General features: G+C 53.4%; 1 protein-coding gene across 11 annotated transcripts; it reads right to left on the bottom strand.

Annotated features, from left to right (window-relative positions):
* Window positions 1-637: 637 nt before the first annotated feature.
* Window positions 638-23,234, bottom strand: TYK2 (tyrosine kinase 2). Of its 11 annotated transcripts, none has more exons than XM_079915504.1 (26): window positions 22,740-23,234; window positions 21,487-21,604; window positions 21,239-21,344; window positions 20,709-20,924; window positions 17,622-17,745; window positions 17,357-17,504; window positions 16,875-17,038; window positions 13,594-13,960; window positions 12,797-13,006; window positions 12,519-12,676; window positions 9,873-9,981; window positions 9,589-9,778; window positions 9,399-9,502; window positions 9,121-9,303; window positions 8,945-9,032; window positions 7,881-8,008; window positions 6,857-6,992; window positions 6,620-6,774; window positions 5,749-5,899; window positions 5,184-5,290; window positions 4,760-4,952; window positions 4,266-4,384; window positions 3,721-3,893; window positions 3,383-3,500; window positions 2,302-2,412; window positions 638-2,218 (listed from the first exon to the last, which is right to left on the bottom strand). In XM_079915504.1, exons 4-26 carry the CDS (start codon window positions 20,902-20,904, stop codon window positions 2,084-2,086), a joined length of 3,567 nt encoding a protein of 1,188 aa, XP_079771630.1. In that variant the 5' UTR covers window positions 20,905-20,924; window positions 21,239-21,344; window positions 21,487-21,604; window positions 22,740-23,234; the 3' UTR covers window positions 638-2,083. The 11 variants fall into 11 exon arrangements, with proteins under 11 accessions (XP_079771630.1, XP_079771625.1, XP_079771634.1 ...); XM_079915499.1 differs by having other exon boundaries at window positions 21,280-21,344; XM_079915508.1 differs by having other exon boundaries at window positions 5,184-5,281; window positions 21,280-21,344.
* Between the last annotated feature and the right edge of the window lie 2,153 nt (window positions 23,235-25,387).

Raw genomic sequence — 25,387 nt, 5'->3', positions numbered from 1 at the left:
CTACAGATACCCTTGAACGTGGGTGAAACCATGTGCACACATGCTTACTCACTGCAGCAGCCCAGGGTATGGCAAAGGATTAGAAATGATTACATGAACAAATGCCGATGACATTTGAATGATGAGCTACAACACAACCATAAAATAGAAAGAGAAAACACTGTTTGCCTCCAAGGCCTATTATGTGGGGAAAAAATAGAAAAGATACAGGCTAGAGCTCTATATAGCAGCACACACTTATTTTTGCAAAAGATGGGGAAATGTAACATGTGCACAGATTTCCTTGTATCTGGATAAAATGTCTCTGGAAGCCAAAAGAGGAAACCAGATAACATTAGTTGTCTCCCGGGGAGGTGACAGTGGTGGCTGATGGACAGAAGAGGGAAACATTTCACTGCCTATGGCAATATCAAAAAAAAAAAAAAAGGAAGATTTACAATTATAATGAATAATTTTAAAAACTGTTATAAAAAGCAAATATCACTAAAATAGTGTGAAACTGACCAGTCAGGAGGGCTGCAATGCACAGGGTCTTAGGAAGTCCCATGGGAAAGAAATCTAACTGCCTTTCACAATGTGGCAGACCCATCTCAAGTATACCTGTTAAGCAGAAACACATTGGCAAACACCAGATTAACAATAATATCAAATGTTTATTGAGCAGTTGTTTGCATATCTCTCTGCTAAGCATTTGACAGATACGACCTCATTAGCTCTTTTTTTAAAAAAATTATTTATTTGTTTTTATTTTTGGCTGTGTTGGGTCTTCGTTGCTGTGTGCGGGCTTTCTCTAGTTGCAGCGAGCGGGGGCTACTCTTTGTTGCAATGCATGGCCTTCTCATTGTCGTGGCTTCTCTTGTTGCAGAGCACGGGCTCTAGGTGCGCAGGCTTCAGTAGTTGTGGCACACAGGCTCTAGAGCGCAGGCTCAGTAGTTGTGATGCATGGGCTTAGTTGCTCTGCAGCATGTGTGATCTTCCCGGGCCAGGGATCAAACCCGTGTCCCCTGCATTGGCACGCAGATTCTTAACCACTGCACCACCAGGGAAGCCCTCATTAGCTCTTGACACTAGTCCTACAAGGCAGCAAGCATGACCATCCCAAGTTCATAGTTGAAAGCTAAGGCCCAGAGAGGGGAAGCCACTTGCCTGAGGTCACACAGCGAGAAAAAGGTGAAACTGGCAATCTTATTTACATGGCATGTGGTCCTCCAGGTCCTTTGTTGATATATTTAATATACATCTTGAGGGCCTTCTGTGTTCCAGGCATTGGTCTAATTGCTGGCTGGTGATTTAGAGGTGAGCAAAGGTTCAACAGTTGAATCTGACTTCTTCTGCAATGAGTGTCTTGCTCTATCTGCAGTCCCCAGGAGAGTGGACACTTGCTGAAGAAGGGCCCAAGGACCATGCCTCTAGCAGAGGAAATACGAGTTTTTAACCAGTTAGGGGAGATAGTGGGCTCCAAGGGCAGGAGCTGGGGGAAGATAAAAAGATCAGATTCAAGGGCCTGGTTAGCTCCTTGCTTGTCCTGGATCCCTCAGGAGCCTGTGTCAGGCTCATGATCTTGGAAGGTTCTATGGTTTGAACGTTTCTGTCCCTTCAAAATCACTATGTTGAAATCCTAACACCCAACGTGATGGTATTAGGAGGTGCATAGGTCATGAGGGTGGAGCCCTCATGAATGTGATTAGTGCCCTTATAAAAGAGGCTCCAGAAAGATGCCTTGCCCCCTTGGACCTTGTGGGGACATAGTAAGAAGGCATAGGCTATGAACCAGTAAGAGGGCTTTTGCCAAAATTCAACCATGCTGGTGCCTTGATCTTGACTTCCCAGCCTCCAGAACTGGGACAAATAAATTTCTGTTGTTTATAAGCCACCCAGTCTGTGGCGTTTTGTTATAGCAGCCCAAACGGACTAAGACAAGGAAAGTCAGTTCAGAGGGGTGGGGCATCCAGACAGGAGTAAGGCACAGGGAGTCAGTGAGGCTGACCACCCCCTCTTGGGCTCCTCTTAGGGTGGGAAGCAGGAGGCCCTCTCTGTGGGTACCGTCTGCTCCAATCCCCCCAAGCAGAGCTGCTGGCGGGCTTCAGCAGACACTGAACACTGAGGCTGCCTGGCCTTGGTATTTCTCGTGGACCGTTTTGAGGATGGGTATGAGGTTCTGGAAGGTCGGGCGGAATGAGGCCTCTGCTTTCCAGCAGTTCTTCATGAGGCAATAAATCTGGGGAAGGAAAAACTCAGGCTGTGATCTCTGCTCTCTCCCTGGTCCGATGGTGGGGGCAGGGGGAAAAGGGAGGGTCTCACCTCACAGGGACATTTCTCTGGCTGTGGCAGCCTCTCCCCTCGTTCCAGTAGCTCAGTGAGCCTCAGCACTGTCATCTGCCCCTGGGTGAGGCCTATGAGCTCGATGAATTTCTACAGAAGAAACAGGACAAGCTCTTTTTAAGAGGCGGGGCTGCCTAGATAGAGGTCAAGAGTCTGAAGCCGGACGGCAGGAGTTCTAATGCCATCTCTACCACTTCTCAGCTGCATAACATTGGTCTTATGACTTCGCCTCTCTAGGCCTCAGTTCTCTCATCTGTAAAATGGGTGATAACATCTACCACCTGGGGTTATTGTGAAACTTAGATAAACTAATATTCATAGAGTAAGTCTGAATTAGGTGCTTGCTATTATTATTAAGCCTCAGCAAGTTGTTTTTGCCTGTTCAGAAAAATCTTTTAAAAATTTTTTTAATTTTTTAAAAAAATTTTCCCATAAAGACACTCTGATTGGCTTTGGGAATAAACCCCTAACATACTCTAGGCTCCTCCCCTCAGCCAAGGACTACACAGTGAGTGGCTTCCTGGAGGGCACGTGAGTCAAGCTGGGCCAATCAGAGAGTCCTGAATTATGCTGGAAAGAGAAAGACCCTCCTCCCCTCAGCTGGGTCCACTGTTGCCACAACAAAGGGAAGGCTTGCTTAAGAAATGCTACCAGTGGTTAAGACTCGGTGCTTCCATTGCAGGAGGCACAGGTTTGATCCCTGATCGGGGAACTAAGATTCCACATGCCGCGTGGCACGGCAAAAAAAACAAAATGCTACCATGGAAATCAGCAGAGCTGAGAGATGGAGAAAATGGGATTCCTGATGGCATTTGAAGGTCTAGATCAAGCCATGTTCCCACTGTCCCCTTGGGGTTTGCAAATGGCAGAATAAGCCGTTCCTATCTGAGTGGGTTTCGGTCACAATCCAAGCCCTCTGCAGTGTAACTGGCCCACTTTACAGAATGCGACTGTGAGGCTCAGGTAGGTTAAGTCCTTGCTAGGGTGGGGGAGCTGGGAGCTGAATGCATGCCTCGCTAACTCCTCTAGGATGAGGTCGGGGTGCGGGCCTGGCTCTCACCGAGGGGGGGCTCTGGGTGGAGTCACAGTAGGTCAGCAGCTCATACATGGTGACCCCAAAGGACCAGACGTCAGACGCATAGTAGAACTTACACTCCTTCAGGCACTCCGGGGCATACCTGGGGAGAGAGGGCACTCAGGCCTTGGGCCAGACCGAGCTGGAGTCCTTACCTGAGGCTTAGGAGCCCTGTGGTCCCAGTTAGGGCCCCACCCTTAAGAGGGGGGGCAGTGTCACTTGACCCAGGCCCTGTCGTCTGAGACCCCGGAATCCATCTCCTCCACCCTGTCTGCTCCAGGTGACCCTGGCACCCCTCCCTCCGGCTGGGTCCCGCTGGTTACCAGAACACGGGACTGTCCCCATCCTCGCGCACACAGTAGTACTCATGGCCTTCGGGCACGGCCTTGGCGAGACCGAAGTCCCCAATCTTGACCAGCCTGTTGTTGTCCAGCAGCACGTTGCGTGCGGCCAGGTCTCGGTGCACGTAGTGCTGCGCGTGCAGGTAGGCCATACCCTGGGGGTGGGGCAAGTCAGGATCAGCGCGGGGGCAGGACCGGGCCTGAGAAGCAGTGACCAGGATGGCTAGGGGACAGTCAAGTTGGCGGGGACCAGGCGCGAGAACGGGCAGGATGGCAGCTGGGGCCAGAGAGAAAAGGAGCAGAGCCAGAGAGCAGAGGTGGAGCCACATGGGGGGCTCCCCCGGGGCAGGGGGCGGGAGAATTGGGAGGGGGGTGGGGGCCTGGGCCAGTGGGGGTGTGGCCAGGTGATCTGCTGAATGGACAAGGATGGAGGAGAGCAGGCCCAGCGGGGTTGGCGGGGGAGATAGGGAGCTCAGGCCAAGCCAAAGAAGGGGGCAGGTTCTGGGAGCAGGGGCAGGCTGGCCCACCTCGCAGATCTGCTGGGAGAAGAGCAGCAGCTGGGCCAGCCCGACATTGTGCCGAGGCAAGTAGTCTCGGAGGCTGCCCAGGGGCACGTACTCCATGACCAGCTGTACCGACTTCTCGCCTGACACCGGAGAGGAGCGGCCCGTAAGGGTGGTAGAGACCTGGACCACAGGCTGCCCACCCTGCACCCCCTATCCCAAGGTGGGGAGGGAAAACCAAGATCCATCCACACTAGGACCAGTCCTCAGGTGGGGCGGACCCATCCTGAACCCGTCCACAGGCAAGGGAGCTGACGGTGGCTCCCACCCATCCTGGCCCCAGCAGAGCACCTAAGGATGGAAAGGAGGCAGCCGGGCCTCGCCCACCTTGGTGTCTGCAAACTGCATCTTCCAGCCTGGGGCCGAGAGACTCTAATTGGCCAGGTCCTGCTGGCCCCGCCCACCAAGCCACACCCAAGCCATAGCCCCGCCCTGTTACATCTCTAGGCCCCGCCCACCTTGGTCCTCGCAGCAGCCCTTGTACTTGACAATGTGCTGGTGGTAGAGTGTGCGCAAGATTTCGATCTCTCGCCTCCAGCCTGTACGGAGCTGGGGACCGCAGCCTGCCTTGAGGGCCTTCACGGCCACCATCTCACCAGTGCCATCATTGGTTGGATCGTAGCAGTACAGGCTGACCTTTCCGAAGTGACCCTGGCCGGAGCGTGCAGGAGCGTCAGCCCCACCCCCAGCTCCCCAGGCCCCACCTCCAGGCAGGTTTGTTTGGAAAATCCAAGGCCCCACCTACTCCATGTGGATGGGTCCCCTTGGGGCTGAGGCCTCCCTTTCAATTCCCCGGGGCCTCCCTTGAAGCTGAGAGTCTCTAAGGCCAGGGCCTTGGAGCAGCCCATGCCCCGCCGCCGGTCCTCCAGGCCTCGCCCTTACCTCACCCAGATCCCTGATCTTTTTCAAATAGCGCTTGTGGAAAACCGTAGGATCTGACGCCGGTGAGTCCGGGTTCACAGACAAGACATCAACGAGATCTGGAAGAGCTACAGTGGGTGAGTCTGGAACACAGCCCTTTCTCCAAAAGGGTCCACACTTGGGGACACAGAAAGCCAGCTACTGCTATCCCCAGCATCCGATCCCAGATAAGCAAACTGTTTTTTTTTTTTTTTTGCAAGGGCTGGAAAATTCCTTATTGTCCAAAACACAGAGCTGGCTGCACCATAACCAACGCCTGGGATGTTCTGAGATTGGGTAAAGGGCACAAACTTTTCATTAATAACCAAAAAATTTGCCAGGGTCTAATTCATCCAAAGAAGCCGTGGCTCTCCCCAAGCAAAACATAAAGGAGAGCTTGGGGCTTCCCCTCCCCCTTACTTAAGTGAATTAGAAACCGGCACACACCCTAAGCCACTGTACAGAGACTTGGGTGCACCATGCCTGAGTCAGCAGGGATCCCAGCCCCTCCCCCCCTCCAGGGTCCCCGCCCTGGAGTGATGCTCACTTTGGGGCTGCAGCTGAGTGAGGTCACGCAGGATGGTGCGGAAGGATGGCCGCTGGGCTGGCTCATAGGTCAGGCACTGGCTGGTGAGTATGGCCAACTCTGGGCACGAGGGCTCAGGCAGCTTCTGCTGCTTCTGGTAGAAGCGCTCTTTCTGTTGGAGAGAGGACCGGAAGGAGTCAGTGTACACCCTCAGTCCCCTTCCCCAAGAGGCAGAGTCAAGTCCCCAGAGCAGGGCTAGACCAGCCAGGTCCTCGTTCTTGTCATTCCCATTTTACAGATGAGGCCCCTGAGCCTCGGCAACGGGATGCAGACTTGCCCACCACCGCAGAGTCAGGACTGGAACCCAAGGAGAGCAGGCTGTGCTGTGCTGGAGCATCTCACACTTGGCCCTTCCTGCCCTGCCTTCCACCCACCTCTGCTCCCAGAACGCTTCTGCATACTGCAGCTCCCTGAATGCCCCAAAGCCTCCCGGCCTTTGCATAGGCTGTGTCCACCACCTAGGCTGCTCTTCCTAGCCCGGGACACTGATATTTCTGCACTTAGATTAAAACCTCCTCTGGGAAGCCCTGCCCCATCCCTCAGCTGGGTCAGGGCCATCCTCTGGGTCCCCTTCCTCCCGACAGCCTGTGCCTCCCCCTTGATGCCCTGGTCACTCTGCCTAAAGCATGTGATCTATTTGCTTTGTGCCATAACGACCTTATGAGGTTGGGACTGCAGTTCACTGCAACTGACAGATGACCTGATGGAGCCCCAGAGAGATGAGGCTGCACAGCCAGAGGGGAGGCAGCTCTGGACCCTGAATGTACCCTCTGGACTCCTTGGCGGTGCCAGCCCTCTTTGTGCGAAGGGCCCAGGGCTCCCCTGGACATACCTCGGAGGGGCTGCGGCCCTGCAGGGGGGCCTCCCCATCGAAGCAGATCTCCAGGAGGGTGGCACCAAAGCCCCACTTGTCGGCTGCAGTGCTTAGGCTGTTGGCTCCACCGGACAGGCACTCAGGGGCTGTCCAGGGGATCCGCTCCACCCGTTCTGGGGGCCAGAGTCAGAGGTCAGCAAGGTAAAAGGAGTGGGGGAAGCCCGCCCCTGTGCCCAGCCCTGCCTGCGTCCTCACCCTCCCTGGAGAGGACGCTCAGGCCCACACCGGGGTCACTCAGCTTGATGAAGGGGCTGGTGCCCTCCGCCAGCCCCAGCCGTGCCAGGAGGATGTTCCGGCCACACACGTTGCTGTGAACCAGGCTCTTGTCTTCCTGGGGTAGGGGGGAAAGGGGGCGTGGCCACTGGGGGCTATAGACCCCACCCCTACCCCATCCCACATGGTCCCCCCAGGGACAGCCCAAGTGAAAAAGACAATCATGGTCGTTATGGAGATACCAGTCCATTGTCATAGTGACAAGGCAGCACTGGGTCTCCAGTGGGTCCTTCCTGTTTTCCCAGTGCTGGTGGCCAAGGCTCTCAGCCAGGGACAAAAGGCCAGAGGACCCTACTGTGGTCCTCAAACCCATGGCAGGCATGCTCCTTCCCCAGGGCCTTTGCACTGGCTGTCCCCTCTGCCTGGAATGCACTTCTCCCAGATACACTCACAACTACCCACCTCTCCCCTCACCCCATGTCACCTCCAGGTCACCTTAGTGAGGCCTTCCCCAACCCACCTGTTTAAGACATCACCCCTTCCCCAAACTGTATCAAATCCTCCTCTCCACCTCTGCTTTTCTGCCCACAGTTCTTGCTACTTTCTGGCGTACTATGTAATGTAATGTACGAATTATTATTTCTCGCTTGTCCCTCCCAACTAAAATGCCAGCTCCCCAAGGACAGAAACTTCTGTCTGTTTTGTTCTCTGTTGGGTCCCCAGGGCCTAGGACAGAGCCCGGCACACAGGGGGTGTTCTGGAAACTGGGGTGACTGGACCGGGAAGGGCTGGGGAACAAATGGCAAGAGGGACAGAGGCGACTGCCACAGGGCCTTGGACACCAAGTGGAGGAGGTGGGGAGAGATGGGAGCCACAGGGGTGCGTGAGCAGAGGAGGTTCATGGGAAGATCCAGTGCATGGATGGGTGCGTTCAGGCCTCCATACGCAACGTGGGAGCTGCCCTGGCCCTCCCCACCCGCGCAGGCCCCGCCCGCAGACCACGCACCAGGTAGCTGAGGGCGCTGGCCAGCTGCTGGGCCACTGTGAGCTTCCAGGCCAGGGGCACGCGGCCCCTCTCCCGCCGCAGCCACACGTCCAGGGGCCCGTGCTCCACGTACTCCGTCACCATGATATCTGCAAAGGCCCAGCCACTGCAGGTGCTGCCCACCAGCTTACCCTCCAGGGCGCCAGGGGCAGGACAGGGGGTGGGGGTGGGGGGTGGGGGGTGCAGCTGGGATTGTAGGTGGGGAAGGTGTCGGGCAAGGGTGTGGGGGTAGGCTCGGAAGCGACTCTGGGGAGAGGAGGAATGCAGTACCGAGGGCCGGCGGAGGTGGGTGCAGGGTGAGGCCGAGCTGAATGCTGGCATTTGGGTCCAGGGTGGGGCTGGGGTAGAGAGGAGGCTGCGAGTGAGTGACAAAGGTCAGGACGGGACTGGGGAACCGGGGGGAGGGTGCAGACCAGTGGAGGAAGTGGAGCTGGAGGTTGGGATCCCACAGGGCTGGGGGTGCCTGTGCAGTGAGAGGTGCGCAGGCTCGGCACGTAGGCCAGCGTTGCGGGGAAAGCAGGAGAGACGGACACGTGGTGCTGAGGTCGGCGGGTCTGGGGGCGGCCGTGGGCACCCTGTACAAGGAGGTGTGCACAGAGTAGCGGGAGAGCGGGGGGAGAAGCAGGGGCTGAGGTCTGGGAGGATCGGGGTGGCCAACAAGGCTGGGGTCTGCATGCTGTCACAGTATCGAGGGGGTCAGAGGATACACAGGGGCTGGATTTAGAGGTGTTTGGGTGGTAGATGGAGCTAGGGATGCAGTCTGGAGTCGGGGTGCAGGTAGACGGTTGGGGCGTAGCCAGGGATCAGGGAGCTGCTAAGGGTCATGGTGCGGACAGGGTTTAGGCTGGAGATGAGAGTCGATGGGCACAGGCTGGGGTACGTTCAGGGGTGCGGTGGAGGTCAAAGGTCAGTGTGCAGTCAGGGATAAGGATGCAGGTCAAGAGTGTAAGTGGGGTCGGGCTGTAAATGGGGCAGAGTGGGGTGGGGTGTGTGTGTATGTCGGGGGTGGGGCAGGGCCCACTCACTCTCGGAGCCGTGCACGTAGATGCCGTGCACGAAGACCAGGTGCACGTGGGAGACCTGGCTCATGAGGCTGGCTGTCTCGTAGAAGGCCTGTGGGGACAGGGCAGGTTAGGGGGCTGCAGGCCCTGACCCTGACCCTCTTCACCCTGCCCCCCATCCCCTGGCCACGCTCACTCACCAGGGCGACGTCATGGTGACTGGGATCCAGCACCTTGAGTACCACTCGCAGCTCCTGTTCACAGCCCGCCCCGGGCATGGGGGGGTCCCCGCCATCCACCTTGTCCTCTTCAGGGCCTCCGCCCCCCACTCGCAAGAGGCCCTCATACACATTGGTCCTCGTGCCCTGGCCCAAGTGGGACAGCTGGGGGGACATGGTGTGGAAGATCTCCATGACAACGGCTCCAGGCTGCCTTCCTGGTGTCCCGCGCCCGCAGGGGCCACCCCCGCGCCACGCACCTGGGTGATGTCTTCCTGGCGGATCTGGTGGAAGCTGAGATGGCTGAGGTTGAGTGGCCTGCTGCTGGCCCGAGGTCCCCGTGTGACGATGAGGTTGGAGATCTCTGGGGATGGAAGCAGTCCCTGAAAGTCGGCACGGAGGGAAGAGGACCCCCCCAACCCGAGCCCTGTGGCACCCCCATCTTGGTACCTCCTGGCCGTGGCAGGCAGCAGTGGCGCAGGGAAAAGCAGTCGTCGCCGGCCCGCAGGGAGCAGCCCTGCAGGGCAACCCGCAGCTCGCGCACGCTGGGGAAGGACCGGTCCCAGCCCTCCAGCGTGACAGTCCCAGCCTGCAACTCGATGGGGAACTTCCGTAGGTGCAAGCCCTTCACGCCGGGTGCCTGGAGCAGGTGGCAGCAGGGGTGAGGGCGGTGAGCAGGGGTCCAGGCAGGGAGCACGCCCAGCCCCAGCCCAGGACCCCCGCCCCAGGCCCACCTGGTCACGCTGGGCCACCGTGAGGATAAGGCGGTGGAGGTGGCTGGTGCTCCAGTGGATGAGGTAAAGGCCGTCCTCGGGCTGCAGCCTGGCCAGCACAAATGGCTCCCTGGGCGGGTGGGGGCACAAAGGGACACCATCAGGGCACCTGGGAGCACTGCTGGACCCAAACCTGGCAACAAGGACACACAAAACCTGCCCAGCAGGGCACACTCCAGCTGGGATAAATGTCAGACACACCTTATGTGGTGACACCGTGTCTGAACACACACACGCAGGTAACCCTGTCCCATGCATGAAAACACACACAGACACAGGTACCGGAACAGGCACATGCTCGTGTGTAACAACTGTGGACACCGTGGCCGACAAGATCACACACACACACACACACACACACACACACACACACGGCACACACCCAGCCATAGACACTGCCACTCCCAGGGTGACGCACAATGCAGTCTGTCACACACCGAAAGGAAAAGATCACAGACAGAGGACTTCCCTGGCAGTCCAGTGGTTAAGACCACGCTTCTGCTGCAGGGGGTGCAGGTTCAATCCCTGGTTGGGGAACTAAGACCCGCATGCCGCACAGTGCGGCCGAAAAAAAAAAAGAAAAATAAAGTATGAAAGATCGCAGACACAGCCGCTGTGTAACATAAACCCCACAGGGGCACTGGCATCCCAGACCCAGAGGGGACAACTGTCATAAGCACAAACAGGTACTACAAGGTGACACAGCCACACAGACTCTGACAGTTACATATGTGGTACCATAGACTGAATGTCTGTGTCCCCCCAAAATTCCTATGTTGAAGCCCTAACCCCCAACAAAGGCGATGGCCTTAGGAGGTGGGTCTTGGGTAGGTGATTAAGTCATGAGGGTGGAGCCGTCATGAATAGGATTAGTGACTTATAAAATGGACCCCAGGGACTCCCCTGGTGGCGCAGTGGTTAAGAATCCGCCTGCCAAAAAAAAAAAAAAAAAAAAGAATCCGCCTGCCAATGCAGCGGACACGGGTTCGAGCCCTGATCCAGGAAGATCCCACATGCCGCGGAACAACGAAGCCCATGCGCCACAACTACTGAGCCTGCGCTCTACAGCCTGTGAGCCACAACTACTAAAGCCTGAGTGCCACAACTACTGAAGCCCGTGTGCCTAGAGCCCACGCTCTGCAACAAGAGAAGCCACCACAGTGAAAAGCCAGGGCACCGCAATGAAGACTCAACACAGCCAAAAAATAAATTAAGTAAATATATTAATTTAAATAAATAAATACAAAAATAAAATGGACCCCAGATCTCGCTCACCCCTTCCACCATATGAGGACACAGCCAGAAGACTGAACTTTGGTTATGTAACAGGAGGTGGGGCTCTCACCAGACACTGGATCTGCGAGCACCTTGAATTTGGACTTCTAGCCTGCAGAACTGTGAGAAATAAGTGTCTGTGGTTTCTAAGCCACCCAGTCATTGGCATTCTGTTAGAGCAGCGCGAATGGACTAAGACACACGCTGACATGGCCCATAGGCCACATGGCCCATGTGGCCCGTACAGCCACAGCCCTTGAGAGGCGAAACGACCACTTCACCCTCCTCTGGTGTAGAGACTAGGCTTGGAAGGGTGAGACCTCTTAGACTGACCTAGGGGCCAGTCCAAGTGTCACAGATAGGACAGGAGATACCCAGGCACAGGGCCAATGAGCAGATGAGCTGATGGTCACAAACCCCAACCCGGCAGCATACAGGATGGCCACACACACCTGATGACCACATAAGCCCTGACACTTCACATTCTCAGCCCCACACGTCCAAGCAGGAGCGCTCAGACAGTGATCCACAAGTACCAGGACAGACACATGCCTGCAGGGGTGTAAACACCCACACGTATATCTGAACAGCCACCAGCGTTTGGACAACGCATAGCCCAGCAAAACTCACCCGTCCTGTCACGTGCAAAAACACACACTGACAATTTAAAACGCAGTTGGAGGACTTCCCTGGTGGTCCAGTGGTTAAGACTCTGCGATTCCACTGCAGGGGGCATGGGTTCCATCCCTGGCCGGGGAACTAAGATCCCGCGTGCCCCGTGGCGCGGCCAAACCAACAACAACAAAACCAAACAAGACACACTCCCCAGAGTAGTGACACAGCTGCGTGCCAAATGGGCTGTTAAACATCCAGAGATGCGTGGTGACAGTCCCAAACCCAGGCACTCTCAGCGTGACACACCGTCCATGCCGTGACAGGTGCCCGTTCTCCCCCCATAACCCCTGGGTGCACACATGCACCCACGTGAGCACCCACCGACGTGAACGCATGCACAATGCTGTATGAGCAAATCCTTGCATGTGTACACGCACGCACACACAGACACGCATGTGCACACTAGACATGAATGCTCCCGCACACGTGCATGCACACTCACGTGCACACACAGGCACACACACACTGAGACATGGATGCTTGCACACACATGTGCACTCATATACATGGGTGAACACACAGGCCTTCACACCCTAAGACACACATGCACACACTAAGACACCGACATGCACACACCTCATTCAAACCCCACAGTCCCTAGAGCTCATGCCAGTTCAGTCACCACCACGCAGCCCGCCCGCCCTTCCCGGCACTCACAGCAGGGGTCCGTGGATACCGTCCTGGATACTCATCACCAGACGCGGAGGCGCCACCTCATGGCATAGGTAGTGGCTCGAGTCGGCCGTCAGGCGGAAGTAGCCATCCACCAGTGACACCAAGGACAGGGCCGCAGCCCGGGAAGGCAGGGTCAACTCCTGCAGGCGAGGGGGCGGTGGTGGGGAGGACAACATCAGGCAGATGTCACAGGCCAGAGGCTCCCACCGTCCCCCAACCCTCCCCCCACGGCCAGCCCGGCCCCCCGTCCCGGGCCCCACCAGGCACTTGTTGTCCTGACAGTGAATGCTGACGCGGCGTTCTTTCAGCACCACGTGGGTGATGTCCTGGAAGTCGCAGAAGTAGGCCCATGGGGCCTCCTGAGGTCTGTACACTGGCTGATTGCCCACCTCCTGGGCCTTGGCTTTCTTCCCAGATGGGCCAGCATGGGGCATCCTTCTGCCGCCACCACCACCACCATCACTGGCAGTCTGGAAACCAGCACGTGGGGCAGGTGAATGGAGCAGGGCAGTGCCTGTTTAGTCCCACTGCACTTTTCCCCGGGGGAGAGGCGGGAGCTGGAGGGACCAGGCAACCCCCCCATCAACCCCAGTGTCACAGGCTGGACAGGAGACCCACCCAGAGAGATACACATGCCAGAAACTGGAACTTCGGGGAGAGTAGAATGGAGGTTCCTCACCCTCTCGGCCCCAGATGCCAGACCCCAGAAATCAGGTCCCCAGGGGGGCAGGCAGACAGAGGACACTCCCCAAGAAACAGACCCCCAGGGACTTCTCTGGCGGTCCAGTGGTTAAGACTCCACTCTTCCAATGCAAGGGGCACGGGTTTGATCCCTGCTCGGGGAACTAAGATCCCACATGCCATGCCGCGTGACCAAAAAAAACAAAACAAAAAACCAAAACAAAACAAAAAAAAGGAACAGACTCCCAGGCACAGACTGACACACCCCAGAGGCACGTGGGGGAAAACCACCTTCGGAGGCCAAGGCCAAGGCTGAGCAAGGGCGCGCCACCCCCAGCTGCCCTGGACTGCTAGATGGAAGAGGCGCCCCACTCACCTCTGCCTGTACCAGCCGCCACTGGATGCCGTCGGTGCCCGACACCAGCACCTCGTGGGTGGGGGGTCCTGCAGCAGACTCAGGCCCGGGGTCGGGAGGGGCCTGTCCGCCATCCCGGATGTAGCAAGGCTCCCCCTCGGCCTGGGCCAGTAGCTCCAGGTGGCACACGGGCACGCGCTCTGTGCCGAAGCGGGGCGCCAGCCGCTCGAGTGTGGCCAGGTACTTCACCATGACAACCTGCTGGGAGAGGCAGCCCGGCTGGAAGGCCCGCAGGAACTTGCGGAAGATGCTCCGCAGGCGCAGCCGCGTCAGAGCATTGTGCTGCCGGATCTGCCGCCGGAAGGAGCGTGGGATGCAGTCCTTGAAGCTGTGGGGACGACCAGGAGGGGCCAGTCAGGGGCCGGGATTGCAGGCCTAGCTGGGTGACGTGGGGCAAGTGGCTTCATCTCTCTGAACCTCAGCTGCCTCGTCTAGAAAACAGACAGGCTGCAACCTACATGGCCATCAACAGATGAATGGATAAAGATGTGGTACTTATATACAATGGAATACTACTCAACCATTAAAAAGAATGAAACAATGCCATCTGCAGCAACATGGATGCAACTAGAGATTGTCATACTGAGTGAAGTAAGTCAGGAGGAGAAAGACAAATATCATATGATATCACTTATATGTGGAATCTAAAATATGACACAATGAACCTATCTACAAAACAGAAACAGAATCACAGACATAGAAAATAGACTCTAGTTGCCAACGGGGAGGAGGTTGGGGGACAGATGGAGTGGGAAGCTGGGGTTAGCAGATGTAAGCTTTTATGCATAGAATGGATAAACAACAAGGTCCTACTGTATAGCACAGAGAACTATATTCAATATCCTATGATAAACCATAATGGAAAAGAGGATGAAAAAAACAAGAATGTATATATATGTATAACTGAATCACTTTGCTGTATAGCAGAAATTAACACAACATTGTAAATCAGCTATATTTCAATTTAAAAAATATTAGGGGGGGCTTCCCTGGTATCGCAGTGGTTAAGAATCCGCCTGCCAATGCAGGGGACACGGGTTCGAGCTCTGGTCCGGGAAGATCCCACATGCCTCGGAGTAACTAAGCCTTTGTGCCACAACTACTGAGCCTGTGCTCTAGAGCCCGCGAGCCACAACTACTGAGCCCATGCACCACAAGTACTGAAGCGCACGAGCCTAGAGACCGTGCTCTGCAACAAGAGAAGCCACCACAATGAGAAGCCCGCACACCTCACCAAAGAGTAGCCCCCGCTCGCCACAACTAGAGAAAGCCCGCACGCAGCAACGAAGACCCAGTGCGGCCAAAAATTTAAAACATAAAAATAAAAAATATTAAAACTGAAAAAAACCCCAAAACAATAAAAAAAAAAACAGGCAGGCTGTCATGAAGGTGGACAGAGAATGCTATAAAGGGCCAGCACAGGGAGGCCAGGTGGTGTCTGGGCCCAGGGCCCAGGACTTTGGAGGAGACTATAGGTCGGAAATCCCAGCTCTTGGGCAACTTCCTTAAGCTCTAAAGGGCTCTGTCTTTTCATCTGTAAAATGGGATCAAACAGTGCCCACTTCTAGGGCTGATGAGAGAATCAGGACTATTGATTGGCATAAAATAAGGACTATGTGAGTGTTGGCTATTATTATTATTGGAGAAGTCGCTATTGTTTTGATCATTAATATGATTATCAATAGAAGGCACAGCTCTGGGAAGGCCCTCTGCTCTTCACAAAGCCATACCCTTCACCCCTTCTCCTGCCCTGCACTTGCGCACCAGCATAGCCCACTTAGATGAGATTTGAAGCCTCATCCTCCATGTCCCAAGCCACCTCTTCCAACCTTTGAATACAAAGATCCTGAAGGTCAAGGTTCTAGCTGCCTTCTGCCCCCACTTCCAAGCTTTCCAGGGCTCCCTAGAGCTCTCAGGGAAAAAGGTTCCCTGACTAGTGCCTGGCCGTCTCCTGCATTTGGGCAATCACATTCCGAGTTCAGTTCCCCTGGAAACTAGGTCTTTACCACCTCCTGCCTCTGGGCCTTTGTATATGCTGTTCCCTCTCCCTCGAATGCTTGGCCAAAGCAATCCACATCTGGATAAAGCCAACTGAACCTTCAGGTCTTAGCAGAAATCACCTCCCCCCAGGAGCATGCTCTGATCTCCAGGCTGGATAGGGTCCCTCTTCTGGGCTTCCCAGCGTCCTGGGCTTCACTGTCACAGCCCTAGTCCTCCAGTGATAACACGACAGGGATTGAAAAATATGTGCTTTAAGAACTGCAAGTCCTGGGAAATTCCCTGGCGGTCCAGTGGTTACGACTCGGCGTGGGTTCAATCCCTGGTTGGGGAACTAAGATCCCATAAGCTGTGTGGCGCGGCCAAAAAAGAACTGCAGGTCCTGAAAGACCCATTTCTCTTGCTGCCTCCTCCAGGCAGTGTGCCCTGATTGCCCCAGCCCTCACTGCAGTGGAGGCTAGCAGCTCTCCAGACTCCTGCCTCCTTTTTTCCCTTGAATTCTAGGGAGTCCTCCAAGCTCACCCTGCTCCAGCCACACTTCCTCCACCACATATCAAGCATGGTACAATCTTAGGGCCTTTGCACTGGCTGATCCCTCTGTGGAGAATTCTCTTCTCCCAAATACCCACCTGGCTCCCTCCTTCACTTCCTTCAGATTTTTGAATTTGAATGTCACCTTCTCAGTGAGGAATTCCCTGATGACCCAGGTTTTTTTTTTAATTTATTTATTTTTTATACAGTAGGTTCTTATGATGACCCAGTTTTAAATTGTACGCCCCCCATTCCCTGACACACCCCTTCTTCCTCTGTTCCTGCTTAATTTTTCCCCATTGCACTTATCATTGTCTAAAACGCTATACATTTTATTTTTGTATTTTGTTTATTGCCTGTCTCCTTCATCAGATGTGACCTCCAGGAGGGCAGGGATTTTTGTCTGTCCTATTGACTGTTGTGTCCAGAACACCCAAAACTAGTACCAGGGACTTCCCTGGCGGTCCAGTGGTTAGGACTCAGTGCTTTCACTGCCAGGGCCCTGGGTTCAATCCCTGGTCAGGGAACTAAGATCCTACAAGACGCTCAGCACGGCTGGAAGAAAAAAAAACTAGTACAAGCATACAGTAGGCAGTCAATAAATGTTTGTTGAATGAATGAAGGCATGACAGTATATGCAAGGTCTACCCTGGCCACCAGATGCCTGGGCATGTCCACCCACCTATGCAGTGTTCCCGCCTCATTCTCAATACCTGATCTTCTTGGCCACCTTCTCAAGGGGGACACCATGGCAGAGAGCGAGGTGGCAGAGGTGCAAAAAGGCCATGCCCAGGCTCTCGTTCTGAAAGTGGTGGATCTCCTCCTCGCTTGACAGCTCCCAGAGCGATGCCACGTCATTTATGAACTCATGCTTGCCCTGGGGATGGGGAATCAGGCAGAAAGGGAGGCATGAGAACCTGTTCACTCCCCAGCTTCTGGTCACTTTGGGGAAGGGAAGGACCCCACATGTATGCCTCCTCTGCCCAACCCTATGCCTGTGGCAGACATCACTAATCAATCACAGCACTTACCCCTACAACCCTAAGAGTCTCAAAACCCTTTGGTTTAGGCAGCCAAAGGATCCCAGATGGCATGAGTTGAAACCTACTAGCTACAGCAAATTGGGAGGGAAGTGAGGACTCCTCATTTGCAACCTCCCTCACAAACAGTCTCACCTCCCCAGCCCTGCTCACACCTGCTCAAAGAGGTACTCAAAGGAGGCGGGGTCCAGGAGTTGCACCCCCTGCTCGGCCTGTTCTGAGGAAGGCTCGGACCCTGGGGGACCGCAGCGGTACACAGCCGGCTCCTGGGGATGCATGCCATGCCAGTTCCGGAAATAAAACCTGCAGGAAGGGAGGGGGCGCAGCTGGGGTTTAGCACAGATTCAGACCAGGTCCAGGAAGGTGGGGACAGGGGAGGGAGGGGACAGAACGAAAGCCTTCCAAGGGGACTTCACCCACCTCATGCGGAAGTACAGCATCAGGCTCGAGTCTCTGGACATATCCAGGACGTGGTTTGGAGGCAGCCAGACCTGGGCCTGGACATCGAAGAGGGCAAAAAGATTGAAGCAGGGTGGAGTGATGCCTGGACAGGGGAGAAATGAGTCAGGAGTCAATGCCTGCTGCCGTTAGCCCTGTGGACCCCCAGACCCACTGTCTCCCTTCACAATCCCTCCCTGGGCCTCCTGCCTTGCCGACAGAGGACAATGCAATATGTAAACCATCCTATGGCCTCACAGGAAAACTACATTTCCCAGCCTCCCTTGCAGCTAGGATGGAGACATTGGGCTGGTTTTTGGCCAGTGGGATGTGGGCATAAGGGAGTACATTTTTCCAGGCCTAGAAATAAACTTTCCTGCCATCTTCGCTGCCCCAGGGATGTTGGAAACCCCTTATGCCTAGTGGTGAAGCTATAAGATAGAGGGGAACCATCTGACCTGCATTAGATTTTATGTAAATTTTCATTGTCTTAACCCAGTAGAATTGGGGGGGCTGCTTGTTACTACAGCAAAACCTATCATAGACTGACTAACCCAGCTCTACAGACTGCTGGCACTTTGCCTGGTCTCTCTCTGAACTCCAGACCCAGAGAAATATCCAACTACCCCTTGGCTGTCTTCCTCTAGACATCTCGGGCCCCCTGAGATGTGCCTTGTTCCAAATAGATCTCATCTGAGGTCCCCAAACCTGCCCCCTCTCTGCCGGACTTCATCCTTGTCCTCAACTCGTCCCACCCCCTCCACATCAGATTGGTCACAAGTCCTGTACTTTCGGCATCCTCCATCTCTCTGGGATCTACCCACTTCCTTCAAAGCCAAAACTCAGCCCTAGTTCAGCCTCCAAACTTACTGTCATTCCCCACACTGGCTGCCCAAGCATCTATTTTTTATACACATCACTTAAAAATTGTATCTAAAATAGTTCAGAAGTATTTATTTATTTTTAATTAAAAATTTTTTTTCTTTCTTTCTTTCTTTGTTTTGGCTGCGCCGGGTCTTAGTTGCGGCATGAGGGATCTTTAGTTGTGGCATGCAGACTCCTTAGTTGCAGCATGCATGCAGGATCTAGTTCCCCGACCAGGGATCAAACCCAGGCCCCCTGCATTGGGAGCACAGAGTCTTACTCACTGGACCACCAGGGAAGTCCTTCAGAATAATTTATAATCACCTAAGTACCAGCCACGAGAAAAAGAATAAAACCTGGCAAGTACAACTGAAGCCCCCACCTACATCCACCTCCTCTCCCCTCCCACAAAGAGGTAACTATACTCCTGAACTAGAGTTTATCATTTTCATATTCTCTATCATCTTTGAATGTTATAAATTCAAATGCGGTATTATACCATAGGCGTCCTGCAATTTGCTTTTTCATGCTACGATAGGTTTTAAGCTTCACATATGATATATGTAACTTTGGTTAAATTCCTTTTTCCTGGCTGTATAGTATTCCAGTGTTCAACCATACTGAAACTGATTTGTGCATTCTCCTATACACAGACTTTGAGATGGTCTCCTATTTTCACTAAGATAAATGAAGCCACTCTGAACTTTCCCACGTACATCTCCTGGAACACATGAGCTGAGTGTCTGTAGAGTGCACATCTAGGAGTGGAACTGTGTGCCCTCAGGGGATGTACATTTCAACCATGTTAGACGATGCCAAATTGCTCTCCAAACTCATTGCATCCGGGAATTCCCTGGTGGTCCAGTGGTTAGTACTTGGTGCTTTCACTGCCGAGGGCCTGGATTCAATCCCTAGTCAGGGAACTAAGATTCCACAAGCCACATGGCACGGCCAAAAAAAAAAAAAAAAAGAAAAGAAAAGAATCATTGCATCCAAGTGTACTGCCCCCCAAAGAAAGAGCATGCCTCCCTATGAGACAACTTCCTAAAGAACCAATCTGTTTCAATCTCTGGCTTAAAACTTCCATCGCTCCCCTTTGCCCCCTGAGAAAGCCCAACCCCCTCAGCACTGAATAACCATGACCTGGACTCAGACAATTATGCTCTGCTTTCAATTCCTACTTCCCCTTCCAAATTCTTGAAAACTATGCTCCAGTTATTCTTAAGATCTTTTGCTTCCTCAAAAAGATCAGGTTCTCTGGGTCCTTGGCCAGGCATGTTTCACACCACCCAGAAAACCAGTACTTCTTTAAGAATCTGCCATTGATGGGAAAGTACAAGGTGTTATAGAAATCTACCAGAAGGCCCCCATCCAGTTGTGGGACAGGGGGTTTGAGAGGACGTCCTGGAGGAAAGGGCATGTAAGCAAAGTCCCCTTGGAGAGACCTTCTCCCCCTCCGGCAGGAGAAACTAACTTTCAAGCACGTGTGCTGCAGGCTCTCTCAACCATTCCATGCTTCACTACTGTTCCTGGGGAAAGCTTTAAGCCCTAAACTCCTCCCTCTGGGGTTTAAAACACTGTAGATCTGAACCTGGCTGACTTCTGCCCCATAACCTCCTACTTCACTCCCACCCTCGCCCGCCACAGTCTGCTCCCCCTACAGCAGCCAGAGATCATCTGTGACACTTGCGTCCAATTACGTTCCTTCTTCACTCACAGTCCTCTGTGGCTCCCACCTCACTTGGAGTAAAATCCAAAGTCCTCCCTGAGGCCCAAGAGGCCCTGTACAACCTGTGCCATCACCTGCTTGCCCTCACCTACTCCTGTCTCCCCTTCACTCACTCGGCTACAGCCACACCGGCCTCCTCACTGTTGCTGGCAAGTTCCCACCTCAGGGCCTTTGCACTTGCTGTTCCCACTGCCTGACGCCATCTTCCCCAAGATATACCCGTGGCTCAGTCCCTTATCTCCCCAAGTTTTAAATCTTTTACCATGATCTCTGGCCTCCTATACAGTTTTCTTATTGATTGTGTTTCTTGTTGATCCCTGTTAGAATATCAGCTCTACAAATGTAGTAACTGGGGGCTGGCACACACTAGGTGCTCACTCAATGTCCTCTGAATGAATGGGCAGACGATTGGATGGATGAGGCCCGGCGGCTGCCAGCACCTCCACCCCGCCATGGGGCTGATGCCCGGGACTCACCGACTTTGTGTGCAATGTGGAGGCAGACCTCCTCCGCAGTCAGTGTGTCCTCGCTGAAGGTGACCCAGGGCTCCCCGCCACCAGGGCCGGCCCAGTGCAGAAGCACCTTCAGGCCTCCTCTGGTGGCCATGGGCTGAGCTCCATCCCCATCGGGCTTTCTGCCCCTGGTGGTGGCCCCCCATTGGCACAGAGGCATGCTCTTGACAGCTGGCTTGCCTGGGAAGGAACAACATCCTGTCAGCCCCAGGCCTCAGCCTGGAGGCCCCTTTGAGCACCTCAACCTTCCAACCATCCAGACTGAGGTTTGGGGGGAAGATTCTGGACCCCTGCTCGCTGTGCAAACTTAGACACCCAATTCCCCTTCCTGAGCCCCAGTTTCCACAATCGTTTGATGGAGTTGGGGTATGTGTCCCCACCTACCAGATCAGTCATGAACAATAACACCACCAAACCCCTTTATTGGACAAATTCACCAATATAAAAATCTGCTCTGTCCAATAAATTTTTTTTTACATCTGCTCTGAACCCACCTTTCCAAAATAACCAGGAAGACAGGGGTGGCCAGACAGACCTGGGGGTGAATCCTGTGTCGACTCAGATGAGTCACTTAGCCATGCTGGGCCTCGGTTTCCCCATCTGGAAAATGGAGATGCTGAGAGTGTTGCCATGAAGAGATGGTTGTGAAGTTTCTACATTCTTTTTTTTTTTAACTTTTAAACTAGAGTTGTAAGTGAATTACGCACCACTGTCACCATATTACAGATAGGTAAGGACTTACTATTGCCATTTTGTTGTTTTCTCGTTGTTTTGTACATCCATTGTTCCTTGTTTCTTATCCTGCTGTCTTTCTTTGTGTTTGGATGTAATTACTATAAGATTTTTCCTTTGTGGTTACCCTAAGTTTAATGTTACAAGTTTAAGACATTTTATTAGCCTTACATAACATACCTCACACTTGTAACACCCTATTTTAAGCTAATAACACCTTCACTTCAATAGGACTGGTAAACATTATACTTTTCATTCTCCTCCACCTCATATTTTGATTACTGCTGCTACACTTTACATGTTTTTTATATTGTGTAACTAAAACAGATTATTATATTACGGTTATTTTTTCTACATCCTTTTTTTTAAAAAAACTAGAGTTGTAGATCAATTGGGTTGTGATGTTTCAACACAATTCTGCATGTCACATGTTCAGTACCTTGATACAGGCATGAAAAAATAACAAATATGATAAAAACAAGAATGAAGTCATTATTGGTTTTATCATCATAATCCTTTTTCTCTTTCAAGCTGAGATTCCTGCATACCACATCTACCCCCACCAGCGACCCCAGTCCCTGCTGGCTCCCTGAGCGGAGAAGGGGCTGTGTTCAGCTCTTTCCCCAACAATCTGGAACTTTTCGAGAGCCAGGCCCAGGGCTCAGGCCTCCTGAGGCCTCCAGTATTTGCAGGGAGGGGCTGTCAGCGATTCGACCGATGTTACTGGTTTAAGACAGTGATGGGGGAAAAGAGAAGGTTGTAATAGCACAATGTCGGAGTCGTCAGGAATCAACTCCTCTCTGAACCTGTTTCCTCATTTAGAAAATGGGCATAAAACAGTCTCTCTCTCAAAGCGTTGATGGGAGGATTCAGTGAGGTGAGACAGGGAAAGGGCTCCGCACCGGGCCTGGCGTGCAATAAGTGCTTGATAAATGTTCGCTATTATTATCTTATTAACGTTCGAGATAAGATCTTGGGGATGGGGTTTTGCAGGTGCCCATCTCCTCCCTCCTCGTCCCCATTGGGCCCAGACCCAGCTTTGAAGATGAGGTCTGGGTGAGGTCCGCAGCCCCCGCCCCCCAACAGAAATCTCCAAACCCTTCTGGCAGGGGCGGGAACCGCGACGTGTACCCACCGGGCATCAATCAGTCCCAAGGCAGTGTGGGGGCTTCTACCCACCTCCTGCAAAGGGCAGTCCCGCCGGCCGCATCCTTCTTGATGACCTCCCGGGCGCGCCCCCTCCCGCCCCCGCTCCAGACTCACCCTTTCCGGGGAACTCCGGCTCGAACCTAGGACCCCGCCCCGCCCAGCAGCCAGGGTCAGCCGCCGCTTGATCGCCGCTGGGACGCCGCCTCCCATTGGCTGCCTGAAACGGGCACACTCATTGGCGGCCGCTCTGCTCCGCCCCCTCGCTGCTACGGCGGCGCTCCCATTGGTGCGGGCTTCATGCTTTGCTCAGCAGCGGGCGGGAGTGTGAGGTCTTGCCGGGGCAAGGCTGCTTCCATTACCCACGCGGGCGGTGGGCCTAAGTCAGGCTTCCGTACCTGAACTTGGTGCAAGCCCAGGTCCTCAGCTCGGCAGTCTTTCAGTCCTCCAACTCCCCTGCCATATGGCCCTACATCTGTCCTGCCTTTCGTCCCTGTCTGCCTGGCCAGCCCTCCTTGGCGGCCTGAGACCCCCTTCCTCTAAGGGAGGCATTTCCGGCCCACCAGCTCACATCCCTTTTCTGATCACCTGTAGCCCTGTCCTCCGAGGGCCCCTTGCTCTCAAGGTAGCAGCTTGGACGTCCCACCTGATCCGAGTTCTGATGCCTACACAGTAGGTCGCTGTCATTTTACAGAAAAGGCTATGCGCTGAGCCTTTTCCACGCGTTATCTCATTTGATGCTACCAGGAGTTCCTCTGGGGACTGTTATCCCCATTTCTCAGAGAAAGAAACTGAGGTCCAGAGAGGTGACAGACTCTCTCCTTGACCAAACTGTAGTCTTCTGAACCTTCTTCTCGACTACTCCTCAACCTTGGCAACAGTCCTGTCTTTGGCCTGCACAGTACAGTCTAAGCAAAGAATCCTTCTAAGTCATCCCCCAACCCTTGATATCTGAACAAGTTTCTCATTCCCCACCATTGATGTATACATCCTTGGCCTCTCTTTAGCAAGAATCCCCCTACCCTCAATGTCTCCATGGACCTCACCACTCTGCTCTGGCCGTCAGTCCCCAGCTGTCTTTGCTGCATTCAGAGTTGAGCCCAATGCTCTCCCCTTTTGCAATCTGCCTATCACAATAGTCCTGAATAAAGTCTTCCTTACTGTTCTGTGAATGAAAAATATTGCCTGCCATATCAATAAACAAAGGATGTTGTAGCCATCAAGCCGTCACATTACAGACCCCCAGATGGTGACCCTGGAGGGAACTCAAGATAGAAAGAGGATGCCCAGCATCAAGCCATCAGCCACAGCACACCACACCCCCCAACCCCCGCAATGATGCACCCTGAGGAGACTCCGGATGAGAAAGCCCAGGATACTGGCCCTAGATAGCTGAGGTGCCTATCAAGGGAACGACTTCAGTGAGCCCAGACTCTTGCATCTTCCCATACATAGAAAAGTACTAAATTCCTTAACTTGAGATAGCTGGTTTTCTTTAATTAACAATAATCTTTTGATGTTCCAACTACCTGGTCTTTGATGCAAAAACTCCTGTATATCCTGGATCCCCACTTGCCTCTTCAGAGCAATCTCTCAGAGTTATCTGAGATGCTGTGTCCCAGACTTAATTCTCAGTTTTGTCTGCTGAATAAACTATAACTCTCAACTTTTAGGTCATGCTTTTGTTTTTTTTCAGTCGACAGTTTTTAACAAGTGTCAGAGTCATTTTTTTCTTTAACAGAGGCTGAGTAACTTTCCGAGGTTAGTTAGTTGCCCAGCACAAAAGAGCAGAATCAGGTTTATTTCTGAAGGTGGAGCCATAACTGCTGTGGCCAAGGGCATGTGGCTACTCATCTTAGTCTGAGAAAATGTGGGGAAAAACAGACTCTTCTTCACAGGGCAGCTATGGAGATTCAATGTGAAGTTGTAGACAGAGACTTAGCCTAGCACCTGGAGGGTAGTGAGTGCTAGGAACTTGGGAACTGGGGAATCAACAGTGATGCATCCTGACAAGGGAATAATTTGCAACTGGGGAAAAAAAAAAAAAGAGGAGCTCTGTACTGATATGGAGACATCTCCAGAGTGTCTATATTTCATAACAGAATGAAATATATAGAATAAAGAGAATGTGTTATATTTCCCTGTGCCTGCTCAGCCCACCTATGGGAAGACTCAAGAGAAATATAGAAATATTGGTTAGCTCAAGGAAAAAAATTTCAGAGAATCTCAGGAAAAAAAATCTCACATTTGTCTCACACCAACCTTTGGTTCATCAGCAAAATCTCACCCCTCCTGGTCCAGCCCCCATCATCATTTGCCTGGACCGATGCAGTTGCTTCTATCCTGGTCTGAGGCTCCTCCCCTTGCCCCTGCCCACCCCCACCTCCTTGTCTATCCTCCCTGCATCACCCACAGGGCATCTGTGAGCATCTGAGCACAATCTCCTATCCTTTATAGATATGGGGGATCGGGCCCAGAGCCTGATTGTGTGGGTTACAGAATTGTGAAACCATTTAAATGCTCAGGGTCTCTTATGCTAAGGTAAGGGCACTGACTGGAGAGGTTTGGAATGGAAATATTGGGCAGACACAGATGACCCTGAGAACTTTGACCCCATCAATACACTTGTCTGAAGGAGTTGGCCCTTCTACGTGTGATATTGTGATATAACAAGAAATATATGTTTGTTCTTCACCCCTGATTCCTGGCACAGAACTTCGAAAACTCTTGAAACTTGTTGAGTGAAAGAGCTGATAGCATCATGT

This window comes from Stenella coeruleoalba (assembly GCF_951394435.1).
Source record: "Stenella coeruleoalba genome assembly, chromosome: 3".
Taxonomy (NCBI): domain Eukaryota; kingdom Metazoa; phylum Chordata; class Mammalia; order Artiodactyla; family Delphinidae; genus Stenella; species Stenella coeruleoalba.
Note: the sequence above shows the minus strand (reverse complement) of the source record. Positions and strands in the feature narration are given on the sequence as shown.

Coding starts and splice junctions, on each gene's coding strand:
- TYK2 (XM_079915504.1), bottom strand. CDS start 20,904: ATGCCTCTGTGCCAATGGGGGGCCACCACCAGGGGCAGAAAGCCCGAT. Junction 17,505..17,621: donor ATGCTGTACTTCCGCATGAG/GTGGGTGAAGTC, acceptor CCCTTCCTGCAG/GTTTTATTTCCGGAACTGGC. Junction 9,779..9,872: donor CGGTGGCCCAGCGTGACCAG/GTGGGCCTGGGG, acceptor CACCTGCTCCAG/GCACCCGGCGTGAAGGGCTT.